This window comes from Capricornis sumatraensis, chromosome 3 (genome assembly GCF_032405125.1).
Source record: "Capricornis sumatraensis isolate serow.1 chromosome 3, serow.2, whole genome shotgun sequence".
In the NCBI taxonomy this organism is placed as follows: domain Eukaryota; kingdom Metazoa; phylum Chordata; class Mammalia; order Artiodactyla; family Bovidae; genus Capricornis; species Capricornis sumatraensis.
Window position 1 is genome coordinate 66,836,225 of NC_091071.1, and position 27,024 is coordinate 66,863,248.

At 36.3% G+C, this 27,024-nt stretch overlaps 1 protein-coding gene across 1 annotated transcript in view; it reads left to right on the forward strand.

Moving 5' to 3' along the window:
* CIR1 (corepressor interacting with RBPJ, CIR1) overlaps positions 1–27,024 on the forward strand; it is a 36,905-nt gene that overhangs the window by 4,813 nt on the left and 5,068 nt on the right. Inside the window, exons 2-7 of the mRNA XM_068968572.1 lie at positions 510–604; positions 5,209–5,282; positions 5,869–5,879; positions 5,967–6,031; positions 6,681–6,729; positions 7,546–7,663. Of these exons, the coding sequence (XP_068824673.1) occupies positions 510–604; positions 5,209–5,282; positions 5,869–5,879; positions 5,967–6,031; positions 6,681–6,729; positions 7,546–7,663 (412 nt within the window). The remainder of the gene's footprint in view (positions 1–509; positions 605–5,208; positions 5,283–5,868; positions 5,880–5,966; positions 6,032–6,680; positions 6,730–7,545; positions 7,664–27,024) is intronic.

A 27,024-nucleotide genomic window follows, 5' to 3' on the forward strand; every position in this document is an offset into this window, starting at 1 on the left:
CAGGCTCCTCTGTCCAGGCAAGAATACTGGAGTGGGTTGCCATTTCTTTCTCCAGTTTTCTCTCTTGTTCCTTCCCTTTTTTCTACAACTATCTTTCATCTCCTTTCCTTTTTTCCTCCTCCTTGTCTTCTATTTTTCCTCTCTTGGGGTATCAGTGACACTCACTGGCATCCAATGATGTGCCCTGTGTGTTTTCTGGACTAGACATATTCCATGTAGAGAGATGGTCTTTCTTGTCTCTGCAACATCTGAGGGACTGAGGGCAAGAAGCTGTTGTACCCTGAGTGTTCAGAGTGGTTTTCAAGTTTGACATCCTTGACTGAAAGTTTAGCTGTTTTGAGTAATTATATTTTAGGACTTGCTTCAAAGCATAAATTGGAATTTTCAACTCTTGTTTTGTGATTGTGACTTTATGACCAAAATAGATATGTTATAAACTATAGAATAGCATTTTATGTTTTATTATAAAAGAGAACAAACTTATTTAAGTTTTTACTTTACTAATTTAGGTTTGGATGGCAGAACAGAAAATATCATATGATAAGAAGAAACAAGAAGAGTTAATGCAACAATATCTAAAAGAACAAGAATCATATGATAATAGGTAAGAAATTCCACTCTGCTGGTATTTTTTAGAGTAATCAGCTGCATGAGAATATCCTTTACTGAATCATATACTAGCTTTTTTTAACTGAATGCCCCCAATGATAGGATTATATTCCCTGTGAACTATCTTTACTCTTACATTCATAGATGGGCACTTTTTCCAACCTTACCCATAATTCACACAAAATATAGATTGATATGAATATACACTCCATATACAGTTTATAGAGATGTTCCAACTTACTCAAAACTTGGAAGAAAAATAAATGTCCATACTTGAACTACTGAGGCCTTGTACGAAGATATTTCTTCAACATAGACTGAAATGAAAAGATACACAAGATAGCTTCAAGAAGTAAAGTGTCTTTACCTGACCTGCATGTCACTGTTCTTTTAATAGGATAAGAGCTAGAGTTCCTCACTGGCTTACTGTATAGTACAGTGTCCACCCCTACCCTTAGCTGTTGTCATTTTATGTTTGTATTTGCAGGTCTAACTCTGAAGCTGATTTCTTTTGGTTAATCAAATAAATAGTGGTCCTTTTGATAAGTCACACTTTCTCTTCCAGTCAGTCCTATATTTCATCAAAACATGGATCTTAAAGTAATACTAAACTATTACCAAATACTCTCTTTGAAATATAGTGTATTGAGAGCAAAATTAGAGAAATAAAACATTTTATTCAATTAAGTACTTTTCTCACTAATTTATTTAATTGGTTGACTTTTATTGAGTACCTACTTCATGCAAGGCAGCAAATGAAATTGTAGTGGCCTATAATATAAAAGTGTGATGCATAGCTTCTGTCTAGCCTCAAGAAAATCTAATAATGGATATGTACATACATATAGTTCAAGGCTGAAAATAATAACTAATTGAAAATGCACTGTTATAAAAACTGTGGCAGGCTAGCATAAGACAAAACTAATTCCATTTGGGATAACAAGGTAAGACGTTATGGAAGAGGTGAGGGAGAAAGGAGTGGCAAGGAGAAAAAGAAAGGTGACCTTTGACATAGTTCAAAGCTGAACTCTGAAGAAGGGTAAGGATTTAGAGGCATGGTTCTCAACTGAGGGCCATTATTGCCCCAGGAGATATGTGGCAACATTTGGACACATTTTTTGATTGTCATAACTCAGGGCTTGGGTGATAACAACATCCAGTGGTGGATTCTAAGGATGCTACAGAACAGCCTACAGTGTACACAAAGAATGGTCAAGTCCAAAATGTCATTAGCACCGCTGTGGGAAAGCTGTGATCTGCATATAGTCAAAGCTTTTAAAGATGAGGATGGTGGGAAGGTGGAGAGTGTATTAGGAAACAGCAGTATAGTTGAATTAGACCAATAAAGAGATTATGGATGCATGAAACAGGGCACTCAAACCCAGTACACTGGGACAACCCAGAGGGATGGGATGGGGAGGGATGTTGGAGGGGGGTTCGGGACAGGGGGACACATGTATACGTGTGGCTGATTCATGTCAATGTATGGCAAAACCACAATATTGTAGGGTAATTTCCTCCGATTAAAATAATTAATTAAAAGAGATCGTGGAGGTGGAAGTGTAAGAACCCATGCAAATATCTTATTTCTCCCTGAATTTTGCCCACTAGTGTTGTTATTCATTGATAGTTCTTGCCTGCATCAGTTGTTACTGTGGTTTTCTAACAGTGGTTTTCTGTTTCTCTAAATTCCTCTACATTTTTAAATTTGAATTTCTCTGGAAAGAGGATCTTTCCCTTGCCCTCACTTATTTATTTAATCATTTATTCCTGTCATTATGGACTCAGATATTTACTTAATTGGTTATAATTCAATACTCGTATACTTTTTTGCTCAAGTTTTGACCTTTGCCCACTTTGTCAGCTTGATTCCTATGTCCACTTAACATGTTCCATCCTTTTAAAAAATAAATAAAACTACTTCATGACACTATAAGATCATCAGAAATTTGTCTTTTATTTTTCCCTGCTCCAGCATTGGAATCAACCTATTCCTTTTATTTGAGAAACATACTTAGAAACCAGGGTCTGGACATTAGGTTTGTTTGTTGCTTCTACGTTTGGTTGTTTGAATTTACGAATATATAAAAGCAGATTTATGAGTATTTGGAGTGATTTCCTCCATTTTTCATTTTTCCTTGTTCAAAAATGTTGTCTTTAATAGTTCTGTTCCTTAGTATTCTATTTTTCCCTTCTAAATTTTTAAATGTCCTAGATATTAGTGTTTGTGGATACTGATCCCTAAACATGACAATCATATTTATTATTCTGAATGGATAAATAAAAGGGTGTTAGAACATCTATACATTTCACTCTACTTAGAGTCAACAGCAAAAAAAAAAAAAGGAAAAAGAAAAAACCTGTATAGGTTTTTAGTTGAAGTTAAAACGTAAATACTAATATAGTAGCTTTTCCTTTTATTTTGTATACCTATTGAGTTTTGCACAAAATGGAATTGATCTTCCAGTTTTGATTTTATATTATTTTTGTTTCAGTGTAAATGAAATGCTTTTTTGAAAGGGAATATATAAAACACAAAATTTATTGTTTTATGTGCGCAGTTCAGTGGCATTAATTACATTCATAGTGCTGTGTACCATCACCACTGTCTATTTCCAGAAATTTTTGTTCTTTACCCCAAGTTGAAACTCTGTACTCATTAAACTCTGTTCCCCCTGCCTCTAGCCCCTGGTAAACACTATTCTTTCTGCCTCTATGAAATTTGTCTTTCCTAAGTACATCATGTGAGTGGAATTATATAATATTTGTCCTTTTGTGTCTGGCATACTTCACTTAGTATAACAAATTCAAGAGTCATCCATATTGTAGTGTGTATCAAGCTTATTTTTTATTATGGCAAATAATATTCCATTGTTTGTACATACCACATTTGGTCTACCCATTCAACCATAATGAACACTTGGACTGCTTCTGTCTTGTGGCTATTCTGAATAATGGCATACCAGTATCTGTTCAGCCCCCAACTTTCAGTTCCTTTGGGTATATACCTAGGAGCAGAGCTGCTGGATCATCTGGTAGTTCTGTGTTTGACTTTGAAGAACCAGAAAACTGTTTTCCATAGGACCTGCACCATTTTACATTCCCACCAGTAATGCATAAGGGTTCCAATTTATCTACATCCTTGCCAACGTTTGTTATTTTCCTTTTTTTTTTTTAATAACCATTCTTATGAATGCAGCATGGTATCTCATGGTTTTGATTTACATTTCCCTATAACTAGTGATATTGAGCTTTTCATGTGCTTCATGTTAATTTTTTAAATAGTGTTAATATAATTTATGAACTTTAAAGTATATGTTGGTTTTTAGTATATTTAAAGTTTGGAGCCATCACCATAACTCATTTCAGAACATTTTCACCATCTGAAGAAGAAATCTTGTACCCGGTAGCGGTCACTTCCCATTCCCACAGCCTGGACTCCCAATTCCTCTCAGACCTAAGCAACCACTGACTGACTTTGTCTCTGTAGATTTACCTATCCTGGAAATGTCATATGAATGGAATCATACAATACGTGGCTTTTTGTGACTGGCTTCTTTCATTTAGTACAATGTTTTTGAAGTTCATCCATGTTGTAGCAGGTGTCATTGGTTCATTCCCTTTTATTGCTGAATCATATCCCACGGTATGGAGGTAGATTCTGTTGTGCTTTTGCCCTTTTCTTTCTTCTTTTACAGTTATTTGTCAACTCCAGTGGAAATAAGAGAGAGAGGACTTACAATCATGTAGGCTATACTTTGTGATAGCCTTTTCCAAATATAAGAGGAAATTCTGTTTACTCTTTAGGTTTCTTTTCTTTAATCAATACTTTACATAGATCTATGAATTAAAAGGTTTAACTTGATTATTCATTCAGTTTGTCGCAGAGCTATTTTTTTCTAAAAAGCACAGAGTATCTCTAAACAGAACAACATTCTCTAAACATATATCTCTAAACAGAACAATGGAACAACAATGTTCTCCAAACAGGGAACATTCGGTGTTGAAAAAGAAATTATTAAAAAATGATTTTTAAGATGCAGTAGTTAGTGAATCCATCATAGTAATTAACTTGTTGTAGATTTTCTTTAAACTGTTCTCTCTTCATTGGCCTTGCTAAAGAACTTTATTTATTCTGTTACTGAATTTGACTTCTGTAAGCTTTAATTGGATTTGACTTCCTAAAGAGATCCAGGGAGACTTATTTTTCTAAACTGATTCCTCACAATTAAGAAAAAATGTTATTTAACTTAATTCCAAATATGTGTTGGCATATAGGATTTCAAGACAACATTTCAAAGTTTAAGAAAAGCATGTGAGGGAAAGCATGGCATTTTCCCCTCATTTCAGTTGGGAAGGCTGGGTTCTTTCAAGTATTGAGAAGGTCTCAGAACCAGTTATTAAAGGGGCAGCACTGCTGGAATTTTCATTCATAAATTTCAGATGTCATTTAGTCAGAGGAGTAGTTTTGAAATTTTATCGCTAATAAAAACATTTTATCCTAATTCCCTTAGAATTTAGGGGTATGGAGGGACAGTTAGTCTGTAGTATTTTTCCTCCTACAAAAAAATTTGAAAATTTATCTCTTGTTTGATTTAGATTGCTAATGGGAGATGAACGTGTAAAGAATGGCCTTAATTTCATGTATGAGGCTCCACCAGGGGCTAAAAAAGGTACTTGCTTCAATTTCCTTTTTTTAAGTCTTTGATGTGTTTGTGACTAAAGATTGAGAACTGCTATGACAGACATTTTTAGAAGTTGCTCTTCATCTTTTAAAATTAATACTATTCTATAAAATAATGTTAAAATACTATAATCAATATAGTAGGATAAATACTAACAGTAATTCTCTAGCATAATAATAATTTCATGATGTGTTCTTCGGGGAGGAAAATCTCAACATCACCAGAAGTATATTTATTCTTTTATAATTTGTGTCTTTAGTCCTTCTTGTTGAGTATATTTGTAAATAGAAGGCATAATATTCAATGTCAATGGAAAGTATAGAAGTTTAAAGATTAGAAATTAATCTTTTATTAAGATTAATAAAGTACTGCCTCTTATTCAGTACTGTTTTTTACCCTACAGTGATTTGAATTTTATCTTGTGAAAGAAGAAAAAAGTCAAAGCAATACATTCTTACAAGTTAGAATTAAATACCATGATATCATAGTGTAGTATATAATAGCAGACTTTCATGTTGAAGTTTTTAACTTGACCTACCTTTTTTTCCTCCCATATTTTTGATATGCAATCAAGAAAACAAAGAGGTAAAGTACTGTTTTCTATGTTTCGATTTATTTGCAATAGTTTGAAATTTTATGGAAATACTGAAAGACTTTAATGAATGTTTTTAGAAAGAAGAAACAGAAGGAGAGACCGAATACAAATTTGAATGGCAGAAAGGGGCCCCACGAGAAAAGTAAGAACTGGTTTTTTTTTTTTAAAGATAAAATATGTATCATTAACTTTATCTGGGATGTGTGTGTGTAAGTTGCTTAGTTGTGTCCGACTCTTTGCAACCCCATAGACCACAGCCCACCAGGCCCTTCTGTCCATGGTATTCTCCAGGCACGAACACTGGAGTGGGTTGCCATTTCTTCTCCAAAAGGAACTATAGAAAGAAAGTTAAGTTGCTCAGTCATGTCCGACTCTTTGCGACCCCATGGACGGTAGCCTACCAGGCTCCTCCATCCATGGAATTTTCCAGGCAAGAGTACGGGAGTGGGGTGCCATGGCCTTCTCCAGTTTTATCTGATATCCCATCCTATGTTGCTTTTTATTCACCAGAGAAAGCAACTAATGTGAAAAGTTATTTTTAATGGTTTGTCTTATGTAGCTAATTTGTTTGATCATAGTCTTTAGCTTTATTTTGGTCATTTTTTAAAAATCATGGATTATCAGACTGGATACTTGATAATAAAGTGGTGTTTGGAAATACTAAATAGATTTTATGGTTCTGTTTACTTACTAAACTTGTATGTTTCATAATTTACTTAGAACTGTAAGACTGTTTTTAGTTTAATTATTATTATTCTTACTATTGTTTGTACATTTTCTCTCCTTAATAGATATGCCAAAGATGACATGAACATCAGAGATCAGCCCTTTGGTATTCAGGCAAGTGACGCATTTATTCTGTAAGAATAATTTTTTCAAAATAAACACTTGTTTATATTATTGTCCAAAGGTATTTAAGCTGAAAAGGGTTTCTATGGTTTCTGAAAAGCTCTATGGTTTCTGTTTGTATCAGATAGTAGAAGGACTTGGAGAGGAAACATGAAATGTAGCAAAGATACAAATCCAAATATCAAATCATGATAAAAGATAGGAGTCAAAATTTTATAGTGAGGGCTATAATGAAAATGGTCTCTGCAGTTTTCAAGGAATTTGGAGAATAGCTCATGGTCAAAAAATAAAACTGTTTGAATACTGCCATACTTACTCATTTACATATTGTTTGTGGGTGCTTTCCTGCTGCATTGGCAGAGTTGAGTGGTCGAAACAGAGACCTTTGGCCCATACAACCTAAAATATTTACTGTCTGGCTTTTTACAGGAAAAGTTTGCTAGCCCTTGGTTTAGGAAATTGAAACCTCAAAGATTAACTTTTTTTTAATTAGAGAATTCCAGATTGAGACAGGACATCATTCTTTTTTGGTGTTTTACTATTTCTTTTTGGATTACATTGTTTTATTGCCACCAGGTAACACTCAAAAAGAAATAGGATTCAGCTGAACTTTTAGACACAATTTATAGTAAAAGATTTTAGTGTTTGAATTACTTTTACCAAATATATGTGTGGAATGTCTTTCCTTGGAGATCTTTTAGAAACAAGACTAATTTCACTTAAACTCTACAAGGAGTAAGGAGTTGAACAGTGGTTAGGTTCTTAGTATTTTAATAACCAAAATAATTAATGTTTACTATTTCTCAGGTTCGAAATGTGAGATGCATTAAATGTCACAAATGGGGTCATGTCAACACAGATCGAGAATGTCCTTTGTTTGGTCTTTCTGGAATTAATGCAAGTTCAGTTCCCACTGATGGCTCAGGTAGGCACTAGACATGATTTGTTTGTTTTAGAATTTATATAGAGGACAAACAAAACTAAAGTAAACTTTTTTTTTAAGTCTCTCTCAGTATTGGTTTGATTTGGTTTGGTTTTGGTTTCTGGGGTTAGGTCACATTCCCAAAATGGTCAATGGAAAACTCTGATTATATGTTTTGAATATGAAATTTTGTGTATTAGGATTTAATTTTTCTAGCCAAGGGCCCTATGAAATTTATATTAAAAGTAACAGGTATATTAAGCATCATTTATTAGGTTGGTAACCTAAAAATAGAAGGAAGAAATGGTGGTTTCTCATATTTATGTCCTCCTGAGTTTTAGGACTAAGCTAAACTAGAAGCCACAATTGCAATTTTTATTTTAAAGAGAAAATTGAGTTTTAAAAGATGTTAAATATATTAAAATTCATTTTTACTTGAAAGTTATTTACCTTCCTGTCTGTTATTGTCTATTTAAGAAAAATTGGTTGAATTTGGTTTAAATCATTTGAGTACTTCTTGTAAGAAGATATTAAAACTGAGAAGTTTTAACTTAAATTTCTCAGTGCCTTGTTAGTATGTTGTTCAAACAGCCACACTAATCCAACAGTAATTCTTAATGAATCATAATAGCAATAACCTGCTTAACCCTGTAACCTTAAGTCATTTTACGTTTTATGAGTTTCAATTCTTCATTTTAAAATAAAGGATGATAATATAACTCAAGAGCTTTTCTACATTTTTTAAACAGCTGTAGAACCTTTAAAAATTTTTTTAAAATCCTACATGTAATCCAAAGTAAGCCTCTTGATTAGGGTGAAAGAGAAGAGTGAAAAAGTGGGCTTAACACTCAGTATTTAAAAAAAACTAAGATCAAGGCATCTGGTCTCATCACTTCATGGCAAATAGAAGGGGAAAAGGTGAAAGCAGTGACAGATTTCCTCTTCTTGGGCTCTAAAATCACTGTGGGTGGTCACCACAGCCATGAAATTGAGACAGTTACTTCTTGGCAGGAAAGCTATGACAAACCTAGACAGTGTTTTAAAAAGCAGAGACATCACTTTGCCAACAAAGGTCCATATAAGTCAAGAGTATGGTCTTTCCAGTAGTGTACAGATGTGAGAGCTGGACAGTGAAAAAGGCAGAGTGCTGAAAAATTGATACCTTCAATTTGTGGTGCTGGAGAAGACTCTTGAGAGTCCCTTGGAAAGCAAGGAGACCAAACCAGTCAGTCTTAAAGGAAATCAACCCTGAATACTCTTTGGAAGAACTGATGCTGAAGCTCCAATACTTTGGCCACCTGATGAGGACAGTTGACTCATTGGAAAAGACCCTGATGCTGGGAAAGACTGAAGGCAGATGGAGAAGAGGGCAGCAGAGGATAAGATAGGTTGGATGGCGTCACTGATTCAATGGACGTGTACTTGGCCAAACTCTGGGAGATGGTGAGGGACAGGAAAGCCTGGTGTGCTACAGTCCATGGGTATCACAGAATCAGACATGACCTGGCAACTAAACAACAGTCCCAGATGTAGAAAATACAAAGGCAGAGCTGCTGTACTGAAGCAAATGCTCTAGGCATGAAGCGCCACCCTCTCAGCTAATCTCGGGCTCTGATGCACCTCTTCGGACTCGCTGAGGCTTCCACTGTCACCTCTGAGCTCAAGGTTCACCCTCAGTCAGCAGGTGATATTCAGGCTCTCTTCTGTAGCTAGAGATCAGGCTTGCCTCCAGCAGGCCAGATGCAGGCTGCTGGACTCAAGATGCTAGTTCTCGTATTAGGAGTTTAGGAATCCGACCCATTGTCAAGTTTGACACTGTTTCATTGGTGGTGTTATGAATGTCAGGATGGGTAGAGGAAGTACACACAAAATATTACACATGAATTTTTAAACATCCTTACCTCTCTTTAAAACATTTTTTAAAACCACATCTTAAGGACCTCCCTGGGTCCAGTAGTTAAGAATCTGCCTGTCTGTGCAGGGGACGTAGGTTCTATCCCTGGTCCATGGGGCAGCTAAGCCACGTGCCGCAGCTACTGAAGCCCATGCACCCTAGAGCCTGTGCTCTGCATCAGGAAGCCCCAGCACTGCAGCTGGAGGGTAGCTCCTGCTCCCAAACTGCAGAAAAGAGCCTGAGTACATCACCAGCAACCCAGCACAGTCAAAAAGACACACATTTTAAATAGAGGGAAAATTGCTCAGTGGTGAGGAATATGGATACAGACTCCTTGGTGTGACAGTCTCTGACAAAAGAACCTCCTGCTGATGCCACGGTGCAGGTGCTCTTAAGCAAAGGAAGGTGGAGTAGGGTGAAGAACCCATTAGCACAGATATCTCTGAGCTCTACTTTTGGTAGTCACAGGGGTCTGTTGCTGTGTTTGAAAGGCATATTCTGTTTCCTGGAAGGGGTTACGTCTTTCTCATCTTGCCCTTCGCTCCATCCTTATGGTGCCCTTCCAGCTGAGTGACTTCCGTGTCGGCTGTGGAGGGGCAGTGTCAGTGCTGTCTTTGTTCTTCAGCCTTGTCTCACTCTCATCTGCTTGGAGAGCATGAGTAGGATGGACCCTGGGACACTAGGAGACTAGGATGTAGACTGTAGACTAGGATAGCCCTTTATCTGGTATTTGATACACCTACTTTCTCTTGAATCTATTTAGAAAGTCTGCTAACAACAACCAAAAGAACTTACACTAAAGGTGTAAAAGCATGACACAGCCTGTGTTAGAGCAAGTATGATAAAATGAACATTTTAATCTACCATTGATAAAGTGGAGATAAATTGATAAATCTGAAGAGTCATTTGATGTATCAAAAACCTATCAAAAACCTTAAGAACATACATATCATTTTACTGGAAATTCAACATCTAGGAATTTATAGGAAGAAAGTGATAAGGTAGATACCCAAAGGTTTATAGTAGTGAAAGATTAGAAATAACCCTAAACAAACCTAATCAGTAAAGGGTCGGTAAAATAAACTCACTCATTTTTTCAGCAATTAAGTGTGGAGTAGTTACTCTGTGTCAGGCATTTTTCTAGGTTCTCAGAATATACCCCCAAGACGGAAATTCTTTCATAATTCTATTGGGAATGACAGAAAATAAACTAATAAGGAAGTGCTACGCATTTATAAATTCTGTGATGAAAACTACATTGGATACTGTGGTAAGAACTAATTGGGGAATAACTAGGTGAGGTGGTCAGGAAGGGCCCCCTCTGAGGAAGTGATATTAGGCTGAGACCTAGAGGACAGGACAATGCAACCGTGTATTTGATGTCTCAGGCAAAAGGAACAACCTTCCACACAGAAGGAACTGCAAATTCAGACTGTGAAGGTGTGGAGGTACGTAGATGCCTGATTTGGAACCCCTGCTCTCTACTTAGTAGCCATGTGACTTCAAGCAAGCCGTTAACTCCTCTGTGCCTCAGTTTGCAGTGTCTGTAAAATAGATATTATACTAGTACCTACCTCATAAGGTTGTTATGAGAACTAAATGAGTTAATACATGTGTAGTGCTTAGAATAGTACCTAGCACATAGTAAGCACTTTATTAGTATATTTTTAAAAAATTAATTATGGGACTTCCCTGGTGGATCAGTGACTCCATGCTTCCACTAAGACTGCATGCTTCCACTGCAGGGGACATGGGTTTAATCCCTAATCAGGGATCCAACGTGATGCACGGCATGGCCAAAAAAACATATATTAAAAAATAAATTAATTATGGAATTTATTGGAATACCAGTGTAGCCAAAATGGAATACCATATAGCCATTAGATAAGATATATGAACTGAGCTGTTGATCTGTATTGACACATTAGGATGTACCAGGATATATCAACTAAAAAGAAGAAGAAGCAGTATTTCAAATTTCTTAAATCCTGTCTTACTTTTCTAAGAATACCTCAAAGCACTGAACTTTATGAAAGATTATGGTAAAAATAGATCAGTAACTTTCACTATCTATGATATCACATAAGATGAAAGTTACTGATCTATTTCTGATGTACTGTCAGTTGAAAACCATCAGCTTCAACTGTATGTAAGAACAACTGAAGGTTTGGGAAATAGGTCCTTGTTCATTTAAATTATGTTTTACTAATAATACACAGTCAGGAAATTGTCCCACGGGAATAGTCATGGATATGTCCCAAGGTTTTGTTGTAAAGCGTGTTAAGAGAACCTAAATGTCTAATAAAAGAATATTAAGTGAATAATTATGGGATATTGTCACAAGGGAATACTGTACTATGCAACCATTAAAAAATGATAAGAACATTTCTTAATGAATGGATATTGTTTATAACATTTGGTCAAATAAAGCATATTATAAAACGAGGTAGCTACATGGATTCCATTCATTTTTCTCTTTACATCTTTAAGTAGACATATGGAGAGAGAACTTTTAGAAAAATAAAAATGCCTGGAAGGAGATAGACTAAAATATTAACAACGATTATACATTTATAATTTTTAAATGAACAGTTCAGTTCAGTCGCTCAGTTGTGTCCGACTCTTTGCTACCCCATGAATTGCAGCACACCAGGCCTCCCTGTCCCTCACCAACTCCCAGAGTTCACTCAGACTCATGTTCATCGAGTCACTGATGCCATCCAGCCATCTCATCCTCTGTCGTCCCCTTCTCCTCCTGCATCCCCAATCCCTCCCAGTGTCAGAGTCCTTTCCAATGAGTCAGCTCTTCTCATGAGGTAGCCAAAGTACTGGAGTTTCAGCTTTAGCATCATTCCTTCCCAAGGCTGATCTCCTTTAGAATGGACTGGTTGGATCTCCTTGCAGTCCAAGGGACTCTCAAGAGTCTTCTCCAACACCACAGTTCAAAAGCATCAATTCTTCAGCGCTCAGCCTTCTTCACAGTCTAACTGTCACATCCATACATGAATATTAGAGGAATTAAAACTTACACATAGAAATAAATTATTTTAAATGGTATTGTTCACTTAATACCTTTTAAAGTTTGACCTGAATTTAGCAGTACCACTTAACTAACATTAATAGAAACTCCTAAAGGGTTTCTCAAAAACAAAATAAAAAGTACTCTGCTGTATCAAATAGGAAAGCAAATAATGATGTTATATTCTGAATTGGAATGTAATGAAAAATAAACTGGCCAATTTCCTAATCCACTTGCTGATTCAAGCTAAAAAATCTTTTCATTTAAAAAAAAATCACCTATTGAATAATGTCTCACCAGTGAATAGAGATTATTTTTGCAATAAGGCAATTTCAGTGGATGTGGTTATCATGGGATAATCACACCCCTGGGGTACAGCCTTGTGCCTGTAATCTCCCAGGAGTGTAATTATTTCATGATAACTGCACCCCCTGGTGTTACATTATTTCTATTATGAAATTCTTAGTTTAGTATATAAAGTAACTTACTTTGATCACTGGAAACTGCAAGGTGCTGTTAGAACATTCCAGCTGTGAGGTTTACAGAGACCAGCTATAAGATTTACTTCTCCTTTACAAAGTTAAATTAGGCAATCAAAATGCTTCTCTGGCTAAGCTGGTTTAGAATATCTTTTCTACTGATAAGATCATCTTAACTTTGTAAGTTTTTGTATACTCTAGATATATCAAAATTATATATAAAACTTATAAGCTTCAGTGGTGACTGAATATTTGTAAAATATTTTTACAGTACAACATAACTAAATGCCTAGCCCACTGGCCTTTTGTTTACACTCTGTAGTGCTTATTCCTATCATTGCCTCTTACCTTCTGTTACTTACTCATATTTTTTAATGTAAATTGAAACTAGCATTTTTTTAAATACACAGTGGTGCTTTTCAACAAAGCAAGTGGGGTTTTTTTCTGGTTTATTTTGGCTTTAATAGAGTGAATGGTCACATATATCTGTATGTCTCTTACTTAATCTTTTTGTTTGTTTTGTTTCAGTCTTGCTTGTGTTTTTTCTTAATAGACTTTATTTTTTAGAGCCGTTTTAGGGTCGTAGCAAAATTGAGAGAAAAGCACAGAGTTCCCATATGCCACCTGCCCCCGCAGATACATAACCTCTCCCATTGTCAACATCCCCCAGCAGAGTGGGGCATTTGCTGTAGTTGATGAACCTACAATGACACATCATCATTATCCAAAGTCCATAGTTTACCATAGGTCTCACTCTTGGTGTTGTGCCTTCCATGGGTTTGGACAAATGTATGATGGCATGTATCTGCCAGTACAGTCTCAAAGTAGTTTCACTGTCCTAAAAAACCATTTGTGCTCTGAGCCTTCGTCCCTCCCTCCCCTCTAATCCCTGACAACCACTGATCTTTTTACTCTCTCCATAATTTCACCTTTTTCTGAAGGTCATATTGTTGGAAGCATACTGTATGTGGCCTTTTAAGATCGGCTTCTTTCATTTGTGTATGTTGCTGCTGCTGCTAAGTCACTTCAGTCGTGTCTGACTCTGTGCGACCCCATAGACAGCAATCCACCAGGCTCCCCCGTCCCTGAGATTCTCCAGGCAAGAACACTGCAGTAGGATGCCATTTCCTTCTCCAGTGCATCAGAGTGAAAAGTGGAAGTGAAGTCACTCAGTCATGTCCAACCCTCAGCGACCCCATGGACTGCAGCCTTCCAGGCTCCTCCATCCATGGGATTTTCCAGGCAAGAGTACTGGAGTGGGGTGCCATTGCCTTCTCCGCTTGTATATGTTAAGGCGTTTCAATTGTGTCCGACCCTTTGCGACACTGAACTGTAGTCCCCCAGGCTTCTTTATCCATGGATTTTTCCTTCCAGGCAAGAATACTGGAGTGGGTTGCCATTTCCTTCTCCAGGGGATCTTCCCAACCCAGGGATTAAACCCATGTCTCTTATGTCTCCTACATTGGCTGGTGGATTCTTACAACTAGCACCACCTGGGAAGCCCTTCTTTAACTTAGTAATATGCATTTAAGGTTCCTCTATGTCTTTTCATGGCGTATTAGCTCATTTCTTTTTATTTTTTAATTTTTTTTTTTTTAGCTCATATCTTTATAGTGCTGAATAACAACCCATTGTCTGGATGTACCACAGTTTATTGATCCGTTCACCTGCTAAAGCACATCTTGGTTGCTACCATGTTTTGACAGTTACAAATAAAGCTGCGATATTAACATCTACATGCAGGTTTTTATGTGGTTATAGTTTTCAACTTGTTTAAGTAAATATGAAGGAACATAATTGCTGGATCATGTGGTAAGAATATATTTAGTTTTGTAAAAAGCTCCCAAACTGCCTTCCAAAGTAGGGCACCATTTTGCATTCCCACCAACAATGAATGAGAGCTCCCATTGCTCCACATCCTCATCAGCATTTGGCATTGTCAGTGTTAGGAATTTTGGTCATTCTGGTTGGTGTAGAGTGGTACCTTGTTTTATTTTGCACTTCCCTGATGACATATTATTCAGCACATCTTTTTATATGCTTATTTGCCATCTGTATATCTTCTTGGTGAGGTGTCTGTTAAGGCCTTTGGCCCATTTTTTAACACTGAGTTATTTTCTCGGAGAAGGCAATGGCACCCAACTCCAGTACTCTTGCCTGGAAAATTCCATGGACAGAGGAGCCTGGTAGGCTGCAGTCCATGGGGTCACTAGGAGTCAGACACGACTGAGCGTCTTCACTTTCCCTTTTCACTTTCATGCACTGGAGGAGGAAATGGCAACCCACTCCAGTGTTCTTGCATGGAGAATCCCAGGGACAGGGGAGCCTGGTGGGCTGCAGTCTATGGGGTCACACAGAGTCAGACACGACTGAAGTGACTTAGCAGCAGCAGAGTTATTTTCTTATTGTTGAGTTTTAAGAATTCTTTATATAACTGGGGTATCAATCCTTTATCAGATTTGTCTTCTGCAAATATTTTCTCCAGGTTTGTGGCTTGTCTTTTCATTTCTTTGAAAAATGTTTTTATAACAGCTTTATTGAGTTATAATTTACACACCATACAGTTCACACATTTGAAGTATACAGTTCAATGGCTTTGAATTTGTATATTCACAGAGTTGTCCGTCCATTATGATGGTTAATTTGAAAACATTTTCATTTCCTCAAAATGAAACCCCTCATTCCTCAGTTCTTATCCCCAGTCTTCCCCAGTCCTAGGCAACCATTAGTCTACTTTCTGCTTTTTTTTTTTTTTTTTGCCTATTCTGGAAATTTCATATAAATGGAATCACACAATATGTAGAAAAGAAAAATTTCACACTTTAACACAAAATTGCCTTGCTTTTGTCTACCCTAGTCACGTAGCTTCCAGTGTCCTCTCTCCACAGAGTCTTCCGGGGTCATCTTCCTTACATGTTGATATGCACCAGTATGCATAGAGCACTGTTACCCAGGGAAGCTCATCCATGCCATATGGAGCTTCTATTAGGGTTTAATTACATAGGCATGGTTTACTGAATCAGTGGCCATGTGGTTGAACTCAATCTCTTGTCCCTGTTCCTTCCCCTGGAGATCAGGCTGACATGTGGCTCAAAGCTCCAACCCTCTAATCACATGGTTGGCCTTTCTCCTGTGGCTGGCCCCATCCTGACTCATCTCCTTGGCATAAGCGTTCTAGGGGCTCACCGTGACGCTATCACTCAGGAAATCTCCGATATTTAGAGGCTCCCTTCCACAAACTGGGGACAGAGGCTCCCAAGTTCTTTATTATACAGCAGTTGTATTTTCATTTAGTTCAAAATACTAAGTTTCTCTTGAGATTTCTTCTGTGTGTTATTTATAACTGTGTTTATTTAGTCTCCAAATATTTTGCGATTTTCTGGTGCTCATTCTGTATTGGTTTCTAGTTTAATTCCATTTTGGTCTCAGAGCACTCTTTATATGATTTACGTTCTTTTATAAATGTTAAGGTGTACGTTAAGGTTATGGCTCAGGATGTAGTCTTGGTGACTCTTCCATACGAGCTTGAGAAGAGTGTATATTCTGCTTTGATTGGATGGAGTGCTCAATAAATAACAACTAGATCCAGTTGATGGGAATGGTGCTGTTCAACTACGTCCTGCTGACTTTTTGCCTGGTAGATCTGTCAACTTCTGATAGAGGAGTCCTGAAGTTCACTGCAACTATAACAGAGGATTTGTCTATTTCTGAAAACATTTATATCAGTTTTGGCCTCACATATTTTAATACTGTCTTACTAGGTGCATACACAGTTGGGATTGTTATGTGTTAGAGAGTGTGCCCTGTTTTCATTATGTAATTGTCTCTGTTTATCTTTCATAAAGGATTGTTCTGAAAGCATATTCCTTGGTCTGAAATATGCTTTATCTGAAAATAATGTGATGCTCCAGCTGTATTTTATTAGTGTTAGCATGGTATATCTTTCTCTGTATCTTTACTTTTAATCTGTCTTTTTTTCCCCTCAGTGTCTTTAAACTGGGTTTCCTTTTTTTTTTTAAGACTGAAAATTTTTATTGAAAAGTCACATAATCAAGACAGTCAAAACTAAAAGTTTAACTTTAGGTAGCATAAACATTACAGAAACAAAAATGAAAACAATCTCTATAGTTTTTGTGTCTACCTAAGAGTTTTGATTCTGATCTTTTGTTGAGATCAACGTGAGATTTCATGTAAATAATTGTCTAGCAATTAATAAATCAATTTTAATAAAACCGAGAGATCAAAAGATACCTTCAGCAAGTACTAAACCATACTGCTGATGTAATGCTTTATTACTTTATTTATTATTTATTAGTTTATTTTAATCTTAAGTGGAACAATAAGCAATTAAGGATAAAATCCAATTTTAAAAGATGCTTTAAATTCTGTAAAACATTCCATATATGCACTGAATTTGGTCAAGTGGTCTCACAGAAGGACTGACGGATGATGGAGTCAAGAGCCGTGACTCCCTCAGTGGAAGGGGCCCAGTGCTTGGAGAGGGAACCAGCAGGAGGTGTGGATAGGTCTGCAGATGAAGGAAGGCAAGGAAGGGTGGAGGAGTTCTTTCTCACAGCTTCCTCACGGTGTAGGAGGTGAGATTATTGACCAAGAAAGAGGGATTAGAAAGAGGTGGGGCTTAGTGATTTAAGGGCAATGCAACCTGATGGAGGGTTGAGAGCCGACTAGGAAAAGAGAGCACAGTAGCCTGGGGCAGGACTACACACCACTTTTTAAGACACCCTAAACTGGGTTTCTTGTAGGCAGCATACAGTTGGATGTTTTTTAAATCTATTGTGGATACAGTTGGATTAAGATCCACCATATTGATAATTGTTTTCTATGTGTTGCCCTTGTTCTTTGTTTTTGTCTTCCACTCTTTGCTTTCTCTGGTTTTAATTGAGTATTTTATGTGATTCCATTTTCTGTCCTCTCGTAGCATATCATTTATGCTTAATATTCTTAAAATTTTAGTTGCTGTCCTAGAATTTCCCGTATACATTTAGAACTAACCTAAGTCCACTTACAAATAACTCTCTACCACGTAACACGTAGGACCAGTGTCTTACAACAGAGTAAACCAGTTGGGTGCAATTCCTTCCTCCTGTCTCTTGCAGCATTGCTGCATAGTATTCATTGATCCATAGTTATTAATATAATGCATCCAATCTGTTATTGCAGTTATCATTTCGAATAAGGTGTTATCTGTTAGATCAGTTAAAAATAAGAAGAATAAAATATTTATCTTACTTGTATTTCTTCTTTTGAAGGATAATTTACTGGATACTGGATAATTTCTATACTAGTGGGTTTTTCCTTTCAACCTTTAAATATTTCAGTCTACTCTCCTTACTTGCATGGTTTCTTAAGAGAAGTCTCATAGGATTCTTATCCTTGTCCCTCTCTTGATTAAGTTTTTATCCCCCTCTGACATCTTTCATCTTTCTCTGTATCTTTACTCTTAATCTGTCCTTTTTTTCCCTCAGTGTCTTTAAACTGGGTTGCTTTATTTTCTTTCTCTGCATCTTTGATTTTCTGCAATTTGAATATCATATACCTGGATATGGATTGTTTTGTATTTATACTGCTTGGTGTTCTCTGAACTTTCTGGATTTGTGTTTTGGTGTCTATCATTAGTGTTGAAAAATCTTGGCCATTATTATTGCAGATTTTTTTTTTCCATTCTTTTCTCTCTTTCTGGTATTCCTATTGTACATATGTTACACCTTTTGTAATTGTCCTACAGTTTTTGGATATTCTGACTCCCTCACGTAAGGCCCAGTTTTTTCTGTTCAGTTTGAGAAGCTTCTGTTGACCTATCTTAAAAGCTTACTGATTCTTTCCTCAGTTATGCCTAATCTGATGATGAGCTCATCAAAGGCATTCTTTATTTCTGTGTTTTTTTCCCTTATCCTTTCCATTAGGTTATTCCTCAGAGTTTCCATCTCTTTGCTCACATTACCCATCTGTTCTGCATACTGTCCACTTTTTCTGTTAGAGCCCTACCATATGAATCTTGTTATGTTAGATTCCCAACCTGATAATCCCAGAATCTTCATTATAGCTGAGTTTGATTCTGTAGCTTGCTTTGTCTCTCAAGCTATGGTTTTTGCCTCCTAGCACACTTACAATTTTTGGTTGCAAGCCAGACATACTGTATCAGGTAGACAGACCCAAGGTAAACAGGCCTTTAGAGTGAGGTTTTGCGTTTATCTGGCTAGGAGTTAGATTCTATTTACTCTTTGTTGTAGCTGTAAATTTTAAAGGATAAGTTTCCTCTGGTGTCCTTTTGTCTCCTCTGTTATCTTTGGGTTTTCCTACAGATTCTGTTAATAGAGGCTGAGCCTGGCTTCAGTTATAATCTGTTATTTTACAGGAACCCTACTGATGCTGTGGTAAGGTTTGAGGGAAGGAAGGGGAAACATTCAATATAATTCTGTGACTGAGTTTCACTCTTTTAGTGAGCCTCTGCCCCTGGGCTGTAACCATCACGAGTGCTTCTCAGCTTTTTTCCCTTCACTTCGTACAGCTTCTTTCTTCCCTCACATAGGTTATTGTGGTTGTTGCTTGGTCAGTAAGTTCGACTCATTGCGACTCCATGGATGGTAGCCCACTAGGCTCCTCTGTCCATGGGTTTTCCAGGCAAGAATACTGGAGTGGGTTGCCGTTTCCTTCTCCAGGGAATCTTCCCAACCCAAGGCTCTAACTCTGCATTGGTAGGTGGATTCTTTACCTCTGAGCCGTAGCTTCCTTTGAGGTTAAGCACTTGTTCAAGGCAACAAAATGCTCTGGGTATATTTCACTATAGTTACTTCTCCCTTCCCGCTATTGGAAGGGAAGTACCAGGGGCTTGTTCTTTGCTGTTGACAGTGAGAACTTGATGGGGTTTCTGGAAGTAAAACTCACAAAAGTGTCAGGGCCCCTTTAAGGTTGGGCACCAGGAATTTTCATCTCTTAAGCTAGTCCTTGCCCAGTCTCTGGCAGTAGTTGGTTATCGTCTAGGTATATCTCCCAGTTGCTGGCTGTTGGTTTCTGATCCAGATAAATTGAGTCTCTGTTTTGCTTTTAAGTCTGAGTTGCCATATATTTAAAGTTACTTTGCCATTTTTTAAAACTTAGCTATAATTTAAGAGTATTTGGAACTGACTATATGATACCATTGGAGAAGGAAATGGCAATCCACTCCAGTATTCTTGCCTGGAGAATCCCACGGATGGAGAAGGCTAGTAGGTTACAGTCCATGATACCATGGTAAGTCTCACATTTCTAATAAAACTAAATTTTAAGTTCAAAATGGTGTCACTGGATATTGTTGACATACACAAAATTTCTTTCTCTGTATTAATGCCTAAATAAGAGGTCCAGCCGTACCTCTAACAGCCAAAATGATGTTTGATACTTAATGTTTCAAGTGTCTCTATCCATTCTTGTTTATGCCAAAGGCTTTTAGTGTGTTTAAACAATATGAAAATTAACAAGTAGCTTAAATTGAGGTATCATACTTGTTGCAAACATTTCTTTGCATGTCAGTACTCTTTTCCTTGCCTTATTTCCCCTAAGATTTGATTGGGTTTTTCTTGAAAGTTACACTAAGCTGTGGCACTGATAGCATTTTCTGCAGCAGAGCTCCCACACGCTGCTCCTCCATCTTTCCATCACCTTTCGTGTGGGAGGAAGTTTTGTTGCTTGAGAACATGTTTGGGAAATTTAACAAAATAATTGTCTGATCATAAGCTTGTACTAGAAAGACACCTAGGAGCATGCTGAAGTGATTTTCTTTAGAAAGATGATAAACTCAGTTGACCATCTGGCCTATCCCACTGTATCTGTTACTGAATTCTTTTGTGTAATGCTGTGAAGAAGTTGAATCCTCCCATCATAGCCACTGAGACAGCATTACATCTGATGGCAGAACTTTTTCTTAAATCCTTCAACATAATTCTACTGCAGGAAAAGTATTACCAGAATCTCTTTAAAGCTAAGCTCCTCAAGTAGGCAGATACTGAAACTAATAAATAAAGGGTTGACCTCAAAATAAAGAAGGAAGGTTAGACACCATTTCTTCTCTTCTTTAATATGTAGTTGTGTGGGTTTTTTTGTTATTGAGTTGTGTGAACCCTTTGTATATTTTGAAAATTAAGCCCTTGTTGGTCATTATTCAGCCATAAAAAAGAATAAAATAATGCTCTTTGCAGCATATGGATGGACACAGATTATACTAAGGGAAGTAAACACAGGGAGACAAATATGATATCATCTATGTGAAATCTACAAAAATAGCATGAACTTATTTACAAAACAGAAATAGACTCACAGACATAGGAAACAAAACTGTATGGTTACCAAAGGGCAACCAGTAAAACTTGTCAGTTCCTAGTATTTAAAAGGTCAGATTAATGCTCTTGACCAATGAGTAATTTTGAACTGTCTATAAGCACTGGTATAATTCAGTGATTAAATTTGTTGTTAGAGCGGCTGTGCCTTAAAATTCCATTGATATTAACAAATTAATTGCAGTCCAGTTCTGTCAGTAAATGGCTCAGCTCTGTGTTAAAAGGCATGTGTGAGGCTAGTGGAGGCTACACCTCCCATCTCAAAGGGGTGTTAATGATTCTCAGATTGCAGTCATAACTCTTTTACATGACTCTTCCCGTTAATATCATTCCATCTACTCAAGGTCTGTCGACGTCAAGTAAAGGAAATTCGTGATTACCTGGGAAAAGGAGAATGAATGATATGTAGTCTACCTGGTCTAGGTAGTCTGCCTACCTAGAAATAATTCTACCCAAACATGAATCTTCATCACATTCCATTTATTTAAAATGCCTATGTTTTACCTTTTCCTAAATCTTATATTAAGAGTTTGAAAGTCAAACTCACTTTCTAATTCTTTCCTAGGAAGTATTGCTTTTCTGAAATAGGTACTGTATCTCATTTATCTGTGTATTCCCAATGCTTTGCACAATGTACATGCTTAGTAAATAATAGTTTAGTTAGTGACTAATTAGTTAGGCTTTGTTAACTATACTAAACATTATCTTATTTATCATCTTATTCTCTGAATGTATAGCACAAATTTACGATTTATATATTTCCTATTCTTTTGTATGAACTAACTTTCCCAAAAAGATTGAAAGCAAAAACCAAGTTCTCTGTTCTTTATTTCTCAAGTACCTAGTGAGATAAAATAATAAGCCCTCAGTAATACTTAATATTGACTTGCAAAATCACTTTCTATGTAAAATTACAATTCCTTATGCAGGGGTCTCTCCATAGTTTTAGAGAGACCTCGTTTAGAAATGTAGTGAAAGTATATGGTAACTTAGTCATTCAGTAATTACTTTTGAATGTTGTTGTTCGTGGTTGTTAGTCACTAAGTTGTATCCAACTCTTTGCAACACCTTGGACTGTAGCCCACCAGGCTGCTCTGTCCATGGGATTTCCAGGCAAAAATACTGGAGTGGCTTGCTGTTTTCTTCTCCAGGGGATTTTCCCCACCCAGGGATCAAACTGGTGTCTCCTGCATTGGCAGGCAGTTTCTTTACTGCTGAGCCACCAGGAAAGCTCCACTGTTGACTGACTTGATTTATTTTTAAGTAAAATTCACTGGTCTTAAATTTAGTTTGAATTTGACAAATGTATGCATCCATGTAATGAATTTCTCCAACAAGATATAGAGCATAGAGCATTGTCATCACCTAGTAAATACCCTTCAGTCCCCTTTCCAGTCGGCCTCTTCCACTTACAACTACCACTCTAATTTCTAATCCCATGTTACTTTTACCTGTTCATGATCTTCATATAGATGGACTCATCCGATATGTGTTCTTCTGTGTCTGGCTTCTTTGACTCAACATAATGTTTTTGAAGTTCATGGATGCATTTCTTTTCAAGAGTGTTCATACTCTCATAACTTCTTTAGAACTTAGTGCTGACTTCTAATACTTCATATTCATCACAACACAAATGATTTTTCTTTGTTCTCTAGGACTGTGAATTCACTTTATTATCTTTATCACTTTATTATAATGTTTAGTGATAGATGTATCATCACTGAAATACCTGCATGTAAATTCAGTTGAAAATGTAAAGATATAATCAAATGAAACTCAAATATCTTTAACATTATTGATTCTGTAAGGCAAGGTTGTTTTTAATACAGTGTTTTTCACTAGCATACAATAAGAGCAGTTTCACTTTCCTTGCTTTTGTGTATTTTCCAGACACACAGACAAAAATGAAATGTTTAATTTTTCCTTTGTATTGTATGTCTTAATAGAGATCAGATTAGCTTTCTTCAGTATGAACTTGGATAAGGGCAGTAAAAAACCCTATTGTTTCTAACCTCCACTAAGATGAACTGGCAATGTGTCAGGAAAATTCCCAGTATGGAGCAGTTTTATTACAATTCAGTACAATTGGTTCTTGCATAACCTTTAGAAAATCATACATAAAACATTCTCATCTGTATAAATAAAAATCACCCACACACTTTATTAATAGCTTTGTTCACTTTTTCCCTGGGACGTGTGCTGCACGCTCCTACTGTGCCCCCCTTTTCAGTCTTTTTTAAAGATAACTTTCTATAAGCTTTCTTTAAAGCAAAAAGGTTAGGTAATATTAGGAATAAAATACAAGTATAAGATAATTTTGATAATTCTCCCTCTTGATCACATACATAACTAGTGTTTCTAAGTGTCCTTTTTACATTTAGTGACAGGGAGTGTGGATTTTTCACAATATATAGTCAGTTTAACTTCAAGAAAGAAAGAAGAAATAAATGTCGTACTTTACATGGAAATAAGAATCATAATTTATTTGTGATGTGTTTGGGGGTTTATTTTCAAACATATACATTTTTAAGGTTTATGTCACTGTTAGTAAATAAACCACAGTAAATAACATGGTGAAACCAAGACCATACCAAGTTGAAGTCTCAGCCTTTTTTCCTTAGTCTAGTTCGTTAGCAAAAATGTGTTTGTTTTCAGGTGTCATCTTCCTGAATCCAAACTTTAGAAAACCTTCCATTATTCCCCTAAAGTATGTGTTATAAAATACCCAGATAGTTGAATAATAAGCCTTTAGATCTAACTGCTAATTTACAGGAAATACAAAGGTCAAAAGAACATATTAAATGACATCATTGCCCAGAATGGGGGAAATTCTGCAGGAAAAATGACCCAGTTTCTTGAACAAATGAATAGCAATAAAGGGAGCATAAGGAGGAAAAATGGCTACTTTTTTTAGATTAAAAGAGATTGAAGATGGGTCATTTATACCTCAAAAAGAGAGAAGGTGAGGGAGAAAAATACTTGGAGGTAGTAAATAAAACAAGAATGGTAAAATATTGATAATTGTTGAGGCTGTGTGAGTATATAGAGCTCTTTACATTATTCTCTCTAGGTTTGAGATTTTTTTCATTATATAAAGTTAAAATACACAGAACAAGAAGGAAAAAAATTGATCACCCTTGTCATTGCAAACAAAATTATATTCACTCTAGGAATAGCGTTTTAGTCCCAGCAAACAGTTGGTGGTGTTCAGTGCCCCAGTAAACAGTAGCATCCTATAAATTAAATTAGTGTATTTGAGGGAAGGAGGGCAAAGTATTTCTAATACAGCTATTCTTAACCTAGAACTCAGTGTCCTCTCTTTTCCCACTGGATGCCGTAAAATAGTAGAAGAAATGCTTTGTTTGAAAGGAATGATGAATTTTGAAAGGAAGATGCCTCTGTCTTAGGAAAAGCAGATGGACCTAGGTTAACAGTGAAACACAGGAAGTATCTCTGCCTTTAGCATTAGTGTTCCTCCTGTGCAGTGTGTGGCATTCACCTGGGACTACCGTCCTCTAGTTGTGAAGTCACCAATAGGGCCTTTCTCACAGCCAGCCCTTTTGATTCCTGTATTATTCTCTGATAAAATACCTATTTTACTACAGAAGATTTTTTACCTTCTGTTGCTTTTGTTAGTTCTATAAAAATGAATGCTCTTAATGAACAAATTAAACCCTTCACAAACATGATTTTAATACAATATAATTTGCCTTCAGAATTTTTTTCTGTGACATTGACTTCATGGTATTTTTCTAGTAGAATAAAGTCTGGGTCTAATCAGGACATAGAACTGCATACTATAGTCACAATCAGTATTTTGATATTTACCCACATATCATAGCAAAGCAAGTTTGCAAAATTAATGAATGCTGAAAACAGTTTCTTCCACGGACCTGCTTTTCTAATTTGGAACACTGGTTTTCAGGCTACGGAGGCTTAACCCAGCCTGGCTGAAGTGATCTAGAAAGGATCTCTCACAAATCTACATTTTAAAACAAATGCCCTTTTTTCTTGGAGAAGGAAATGACAATCCGCTCCAATATTCTTGCTTAGAGCGTCCTGTGGACAGAGGAGCCTGGTGGGCTGCCGTCTATGGGGTCGCACATAGTCGGGCGTGACTGAAGTGACTTAGCATGCACGCATGCATTGGAGAAGAAAATGGCAACCCACTCCAGAATTCTTGCCTGGAGAATCCCAGGGACAGAGGAGTCTGGTGGGCTGCCGTCTATGGGGTCACACAGAGTCAGACACAACTGAAGCGACTTAGCAGCAGCAGCAGAAGCCCTTTTTTCTGAGTTCTCTAGAATCATTCTGCCATGGCAAATTTAAGAGCAAACCACACATTCCTAAAGCCCAGCTACATGTGTAATTTAAATTATTAAGATATCCAAAAAAAGTAATCATTTTGCATTTGAACATATTTGTAAAATCTGTCTTTTAAACGTATCTGTATAATCTATCATATCAATTAAAGTTTGAGCTCTCAGCTGGAGTCGTGTCCGTCAGTTTAGCTCTACCCAGCCACTATCACAAAAACATGAAAGTATAAAGATATCTTGCTAAATATATCTTAGTTAAACTTGATATGTCAACATCTTTTAAACCTAGAACTTGTGATGATAGAAGGAGAAAGTTTAAGTACCAAATGAAGGGAATAAGTCTGGATTTTGAAAAATGTTACTATCAAGAGCATTTTTTATAAAAAAAAAAATATATATATATATATATATAAAATCCTAAATGGTTATAGCTACTGAAAAAAAAATAGTTATTTTATTTATTGAGTACTGTTAGATTCTTCACTAATCACTGTATTTAGAGTCTTACAGTGTGGAAGTACGCACTGGGCATATGTACTATAAAATCTCAGTTAAGACTTTAGAGAAATATAAGTGATGGAAGAGTAATTTTTGTTTCATAGTCTGTATAATCTCTGTCAGCCTGGGGAAAAAGAGATCATTTTCTTGAAGTGGTTGGAAGTACTATAATGAAAAAATTTTAAGCATGTTTTCTAATACATTTTATTAAAATTACCCATCTTTTGATGAAAACTGATGAAATCAGTACCCTCTCATCATAATGGCCAAAACTCTTTAGCCCTTCACTGGAGTGCTTTTTATCCTAATTCTTAACATGTTTGCTTTCTGAATTCATTTAACATCTAAAAAGTTGTTGACAAAGAAATGTAGTTTTGACACTTCAGGAAAGACATTTTCTACTTTATAAAATTATGTTTCTACATGTGAAATTTGAGAAGGCACCAAAAAGTGAACACTCTATAATTAATTTAAAGCTATTGTATTAGCACTTCAGTGCCATTTAGAGGCAATCCATACTAATATTTAAAATTCAGTTTTTTACTTACCATCTTATTATCGATATTATCAACCAAACTGAATAATTTTTCTCAAAGTCATTAAAGTAATCCACAGGAACTAATTGTATAAAAGAAAAAACAAAAAATCATGTTGTTTTAAAATGAAATATATCAGTCAAAGGCACTGCTTTGTGATGTTTTTGTTTTCAATAAATAAGGCTTTTTCCCCCAATAAATTAAAGCATCACATTATTAATACTTCCCATACTCCAATAATAGGCAGTTTTTCTAATTATCTCCCTAATACCTATAGGCAACTTTC